A 7,501-nucleotide genomic window follows, 5' to 3' on the forward strand; every position below is an offset into this window, starting at 1 on the left:
ATGATGATCTAGAAATCATCATATTGAATGAAGTAATCCAGACCCAGAAAGACAAATATAATATGTCCTCAATCATAAGTGGTTTTTAGACATAAAGCAAAGAAAAAACAACCTATAAATTCACAATACTAGAGAACCTAGACAACAAAGAGGACCCTAAGAGAGACATACATGGATCTAATTACGTGGGAAGTAGAAAAAGACAAGATCTCCTGAGTAAATTGGGAGCATGGGGATCATGGGAGAGGGTAGAAGGGGAGGGAAGATGAAGGGAGGGGAGTGGAGAAAAACATATAGCTCAATAAAAACAATTTTTAAAGACCTTTAATAAAAAAGCAGACAGCAGTACTCACTGTGGAATAACCAATAACAGACACTAAATCAAACATCAACAGAGAAATCAATTGACAAGAGGTAGTGTTTTGCATAGTGAAGTTAAACCTTGAAGAGGAATATATGAACATATATAATTATAAAACTCTACAGAGGGAATGATAGTTACAGAATATGTATAATAACACGTATGTATGATGTGAATATAATGTGAAACAAGGCTGTGTATCCTCTTTGGTACACCCACATGGCCCTGAGCTTTGAAATGGCTGGAGGATGCGAGGAAGCCATAGCAACAACAGCATGTGGAACAATGGAAAAGGAGCTGAAGGATGGGGACAGAGGAAACTTCAACCTGATCTTGTCATTCAGCTTTCTTCATCAGAAAAGCAAATGTGAGGCTGGTGACGGCTCAGTGCCAGGCACTTGCTGCCAAAACTGCTGACCCAAGTTCAATTCCCTGGGCCCAGATGATGAAAAGAGAGAAATGACTCTTTCAAGCTGACCTCTGACCTCCACATGACCACAGTGACACATTTGCACACATGCGTGCACACACACACATGCATACACATATACATAAGTGCACACAAATGTACACAAAATAAATAATATGTAATAGAAGTTTTTGAAGCAAAAAAAAAAAATAGAAGAGAAGGTGGGGAATAGCCTTGAGTTAACTGGCACAGGAAACAACTTTCTGAACAGAATATCAACAGTGCAGGGACTAAGCCTGACAATTAATAAACTGGACCTCATGAAATTCAGAAACATCTGCATGCAAAGGATATTATCATTTGGACAAAATATCAGCCTACAGAATGGGAAGAGGTTTTTTGGTTGGTTTTTTTTTGTTTGTTTTTTTTTTTACCAACTGTGCATTTGATAGAGGGCTTTTATCAAAATTATATAAAGAACTCAAGAAGTTAGATATTTAAAAAACCCAAATAATCCAATTTTAAAATGGGGTACAGATCTAAACAGAGAATTCTCAAAAGAGGAAACACAAAAGACTGAAAAACACTTAAAGAAATGTTCAACATCCTTAACCATCAGAAAAATGCAAAGCAAAACTACTTTGAGATTCCATCTTACACCTTTCATAATGCCTGAGATCAATAACACAAGTGATATCTCATGCTGTCAAGGATGTGGATCAAGGGGACCACAGTTCCACTGCTGGTGGGAGTGAAAACTTGTACAGCCACTATGGACATCAGGGTGGTGGTTTCTCAGGAAGATGGGCATATATCCAAACTTTGTTTCATCCTATTACAGGGACACTTGCTCAACCAGGTTCATTGCTGCTCCATTCAGAATAGCCAGAAATTGAAAACAACCTACATGTCCCACAGAAGAAGAATAGATAAAGAAAATGTGGTGCATTTACACAATGGCGTTCCTTTCAGCCATGAAGAAGAAGGAGGAGGAAAAGGAGAAAAATAGATTGTGAAATTCAAAGATAAATGGATGGAACTAGAAAAAAAAATCGTCTTGAGATACCCCAGACCCAGAAAGCCAAATATGATATGTATTTGCTTATCTGTGAATATTAGCTGTTTATTCACTAATAATCAAGCTACAATCCACAGAACCACAGAAGTTAAGTATAGAGTAAGGGACTGGGGGAACAAATAGAGCTCATTAGGAAAGGGAAATAGATTAGGTAGTTAGGAATGGATGAGGGCCTGGAACAGGAGGATCAAGTGGAGAATGGGAAAGAAGAGGAAGATAAGGGAGAAAATATGGGGAGAGACAGTTAAAATTAAGGGCCATTTGATGTGAAATTTAGAAACTTAATATATACATATGTGAAGGCAATCTACTGGAACTCAACAAATAATGGGGGGGGGAATTCTGTCCCAAATAGCTACTTCTTGTCACCACATGAAGCTTCTATTACCAGGATTGGGTTACATTTAATTGAGTTTTTGGCTAAAGGGGTCCCATGGGAATCCCCCAAACAACCTAGGCTGTTGCCAAGACAATAGGTTGCTCTCAATGAACTGACAGCAAGGCCCCATTGCTACAGACAACACCTACACAACTCACTGCACTGGGGATGTTGAGCTGATGCCTGCATAGAGACCTTACCTCTATGTTCTGTCATCTTTGGTACAGGAAGGTATTCTGCACATACCAAAAGTAAACACCAACTCAGCCACAAACCCTTGGATAGACAATGCTGTCCTACCTTTAAGATATGCTAGGGCAACAATAGTGGCACAAACTTGTGGGAGTAACCAACCAATGTCTGATGCGACTTGAGGTCCACTCCACAAGATGGAACCCATATCCCACACTACTTGGGTGACCAAGAATCTAAAACTAGATAGTCCAGGGATCCAGGATGAAACCAAATACTTATATTCTAAAACAAAACAAAACAACAATAAAAAAATGTAGCAATGTCCTGATGACATTATGCTACAGTCATAGACCTGTACCTTGCTCAGCCATCCTCAAAGAAGCTTCCTCCTGCAGCAAATGGGAACAAACGCACAGCTAGACATGCAAAGAATGAGAGACCTTGTAACACTAAACCCTAAATGGGATATCTCCATCAAGGCCTTTCCCTCAGGGCTCAGGGAACCCTGTGGAAGAGGAGATGGAAAGAGCAAACGAGCCAGAGGGAATGGAGGACACCAAGAAAACAAAGCCCTCTAAATCAACATGATCAAATCACATATGAAGTCACAGAGACCGGAGCAGCACGCAAAGGGTCTGCATGAGTCTGTACCAGGTCCTTTGATTACATAGTATGCCTTCCAGTTTAGTGTTTCTCTGGGCTTCCCAAGTGTATGAATGAGTGGATCTCTGATTCTTGTGCCTTCTCTTGGGCTCTTTTCTTTCTGTTTGTTCTGTTCAAATCCAGTGTGCTAGTTTTTGTTTTATTGTATATTGTATTTTATTATTATCCCGTAGAAGCCTATTTTTTTCTAATGAGAGACAGAAAAGGAGTGGATGTGGATGGGAATGGGGGGAGGAACTAGAATGTGCAGAAGGAGGAAAAACTGTAATCAGTATATATTACATAAGGAAAAAAAGAAAAAAGTTTAAAAAGTAATTGAGAAGTAAATATGGTCAAGGATATAATATATGTCTGAAAATGTCTTAATGAAATACATCACTTTTTAATTACTATATTCTAACTTTTTAAAAAAGAATGAGCTGGATTTAATGTTACAGATTTTTCAAAGACAACTAAGAAAAGAGGAGGCCATTTGGAGGCTTAGTGGTTGGACAGAAAGTGTGAAGGAAAAGTGGGGAATTTCTACTGCAGAGGTAGGCTGAGGCCGAACATGAAAACTGGTAAATATCAGGCTAAAGAAGTTGGAATTAATTTCAATGGTATTTTGGCCATTTCTTAAGATTAGCTTGGAAAAAGGAGGGAGAAATGTATTCTTCAGGAAGGTGAGACTCAAGGAGGAACCAGGGCTGTAGCTTAGTGGTGAGGCTCTTGCTTAGCGTGTGCCAGGCCCTGCTTTTGATCACCAGCACTGGAAGGAAAAGCACGAGAGAGGGCAGAGTGTTTGAGTCAATGAAGTCAATCGGAAAACTCTAGGTTACGATGTCTAGACGAAAAGTGACACAGACATGACTTCACCTTCCTCCAAACACCCACAGCCCAGGGATCCAGAACCTCAGTCTTTGTTTCCAGACGCCACTGGGGTTCATCACTGCTGGCTTGAGAGACTAAGCTACTCTATTGTTCACCTTTGAGCTAGAACAAGGGCAGATGGGCTAAGGGCACCTTTCCTGATATCCACATTGCAAACACTCAATAGAAATGGAGACCATGGGCTGGGAAGGTGGGTTGGCTGGATAAACCACTTGTCACGCAAGCATGAACACCTAGGTTTGATGTCTGGTCAGGTTTTGGAGTAAGGTGAAGACACTCAACATCAGCCTCCTCTGGTCTTACACAGGCAAACCCCTGCTTGCAACCCTGCACCTCTGCATACACACACACACACACACACACACACACACACACACACAAAATGGGGTTGTGGGGAATGGGAATCATAAGATGGAGATCATAGCCAAGTTGATGCTCAATTTTATGCATAGGGACTGAACTTGTGAGTCTGACAAGCCAATGGTCTCCCAGTACTTATTAGAGTAATTCACAAGGCAGGGCACTCCCAGGGAGCTCAGCATTTGTACAGAGGATGGTTCCTTGGTGCATAGTGGATTCTGGTTTTCCACAGGACCCTGTCTGGTAAACCCTAGTGGAAATTACAAGCTGAGAAATTCAGCCCTGTGCCACAATAACAGGATGCACCTGTAGATTTCACAGAATTGGTCGCCGTCTTCTCTTAACACCGGTTTGAGAGAAAGAAGCCTGTTTGTCTGCTGCCAAACAGGGCAGAATCTGAAGTGTTCCCACATATCTGCCAACGATGGAAGTTATCAACCACAGTGAAGCTGTCTTTCCAGCAGCCACCTGACAGGGACTGAGGCCAGCTTTGCCTCCCTTACCCACCACGCTCTCTCCTTTTGGCTTCTGTGGGAGCTATCCATCTAGAATGCTTCACAGTTAATAGGGAGGGGCTTGTCTGGCCCTCCTGTCCCATCTCCATGGTTAGATTGTCAGTTCTTTGAGGGCAGGAATTTCTTTCAATTCATTTTTGATTCCACGCACGGCACAGAACCCACTTCCTAGATTCTTAACTAGTATTGATTGAATTGAATTCTACAAAACGATGCATTTACAAGCACATGAACTGTGTAAAGGGAAAACCTTTTCTGTAGGTGGACATCCACACCTATGTCTAAGAAATAAAGACTTGATACCCCATAGGTGGAAAACCACCTAAAAATGCAACAAATGTGTAAATGATGGGTTCCCTGAGCTACTCCTAGCCGTCCTCCAAGAGAATGAAGGCTCCTTTTCTCCTCACATCTCCCCCTTTCCCTTCTCCTCAACTTTCCCCTCCTCTTCTCCATTTTCTTCTCCTCTTTGTACACCCTTTCTCATCCTCTCTCCTGCCCCCTCTTCTCTTTCTTTCTTCCTTCTTCCTCTCCCTTCTCTCTCCTCTCCTTTTTTCTGCCTTCCTCTCCTACTCCCCTTCCCTTTCCTCCTTTCCTTTTCCCTCTCCTCTTCTCTTTTCCTTCTCCCCCTCCATGCCTCCTCCCTTCCCTCTTCTCCTCCCCTCTCCTCTTCTCATTCTGAGACCACAAAGGAGCACCTGGCTCTTCAGAGAGGGGAGAGGAGAGAGATGACAGAGTGAGGGTGCTTTCATGTGGTGCCACTCAGGTAGAACTGGCAAGTCTGATAGCGTCAAGAATCGGTGAGCAATTGCTTCCCTTTTCATAGACTGGTTTCTTTTTCTCCTCGAGTAGATTCTGGGCAGCGATGACATCTTAACTTCTTGACTTCAGAGCCCAGTGTAACAGAATGTTAACATGTCAAAGCCAGCTCAACTCTAGAATGTATGAATAATAAAAAGGAATTCAATCCGAAAAAAAATTTGTAGTGTTGAGGGAAGAGGTTAATGTCACAAAAGGGACCATAAACTATCACCATCAAATGATTTTTAGGATTTCTTTTACTCTCTTTATTGTGCCCCTGAAGTTGCTCTGGTCTTTCTACTCTATCTGGATCTCTGTCCATCACTCTTTCTTAAAATCTCTTCTACTATCTATCTCATTTCTTTTTATTAATTATCATCTTGTACATATATATGGCTGTAGAATGTGTGCGTGTTGCACACATGTGGGTATATGTGTCCATGGGCACATGGCATGTTTGACATCAGGTGTCTTCCTTGGTCACTTTCTACTTCATTCTCTGAGGAAAGTCTTTTGCTGAACCCAGTGCTCCCCTGATTCAGAGAGTCTATCTCACCAGCTTGTTCTGGGGATCCCACTACCACCCCTCCCCCCAGTGTTGGAGTTAGAAGCAGCCATCATGCCTTCCTGGCTTTTGCCTGGGTTTTGGAGATCTGAACTCCAGTCCTCGCTCCTATGTGGTAGGTATTTTATCCATTGAGCCATCTCCCAGCCCTTCATCACCTCTTCTATATTGTAAATTTTCTTGTTCTTTGGGTCCCTATTTTGTGAAGTCTTGCCTACCATGTTAAACATGTCAGAGAGATAGAAACAGGATGATAGTGGGGATCACAGCTTCAAATGTGCTAAGCAAGTACTCTGTCACTAAACTACGCCCCATCCTTAACCATGTCTTAACAACTGAAAACAATGATAAAATAATTCAACTGACGTCTTTTTAAAAAAAATTATTCACTTTTATTTTTGCTATGTATTAGTCTTTTGGTGTGTGTGTATGTAAATGCACCATGTGTATTCAATAGCCTTGGAAGTCAGAGAAGAGAGTCAGATGCCCTAGAACTGGAGTTATGGTTGTAAGCTGCTACGGAGGTGCTGGGAACTGAACCTGAGTCCTTAAGAAGAGTGGCTAGCGCTCTAAATCCTGAGCCATCTCCCCAGACTCTTAGCAGATGCTTCTGAAAGGTAGATAATGGATACTAACGTGCAGTTAGGGGGAAGGAAGAAGTCCTAATGTTCTGTAGCCTGGTAGGGAAACTGTAATCTACAACAGCTTATGAGAGCAGAACCTGAACGTTTCCAACACATAGGAATGAAGAATCCAAGGAGATGGAAATACCGTCATCAGACTACATTATTACACACTGCATGTATGTACTGAAGTATAATACTGCACCTTGTAAGTAAGTATAGACATGTCTTTCAGTGTTTAGACCAAGACGGCTTTGAATCTGGAAGTGCACAGCTCAGTATGGGACATGTGCCTAACACCGATGGGACATGTACTTAACACATGTGAGACCCTTGGTTCCATCCCCAGCCACAAAGCAGAAAACAAAAATCCTAACTTTTTGAAAATGGTAAAGAAAAACATTAGAGTAATTTTTAAAAGTAGGGTATTGGACTTTCCAGAACCAGAGAAAATAAGGGCAAAGTTAACCTAGAGAATAACAGATAAAACCTGGCAATAGGATTAAGAAAAAGCAAACCAGAAAGCAAAGATGGCTACTTATACAAAATACTTGTGTCCAAACAGTTCTTGTGACTGTTTTACACACTGACCTACAGAAAATGAATGGAAGTGGAAGCCGGGCATGGCGGTGCACGCCTTTAGTCCCAGCACTCAGGAGCAGACGGTGGAAGCCGGGCATGG

At 41.9% G+C, this 7,501-nt stretch overlaps 1 protein-coding gene across 1 annotated transcript in view; it reads left to right on the forward strand.

The window, feature by feature from the left end:
• The first annotated feature begins 646 nt into the window (after positions 1-646).
• The window catches only part of Il2ra (interleukin 2 receptor subunit alpha), a 49,240-nt gene continuing 42,385 nt past the window's right edge, over positions 647-7,501 (forward strand). The window contains exon 1 of the mRNA XM_013349034.2: positions 647-728. Coding sequence (XP_013204488.2) covers positions 647-728 — 82 coding nt within the window. The remainder of the gene's footprint in view (positions 729-7,501) is intronic.

The sequence above is a fragment of the Microtus ochrogaster genome, chromosome 16 (genome assembly GCF_000317375.1).
Source record: "Microtus ochrogaster isolate Prairie Vole_2 chromosome 16, MicOch1.0, whole genome shotgun sequence".
In the NCBI taxonomy this organism is placed as follows: domain Eukaryota; kingdom Metazoa; phylum Chordata; class Mammalia; order Rodentia; family Cricetidae; genus Microtus; species Microtus ochrogaster.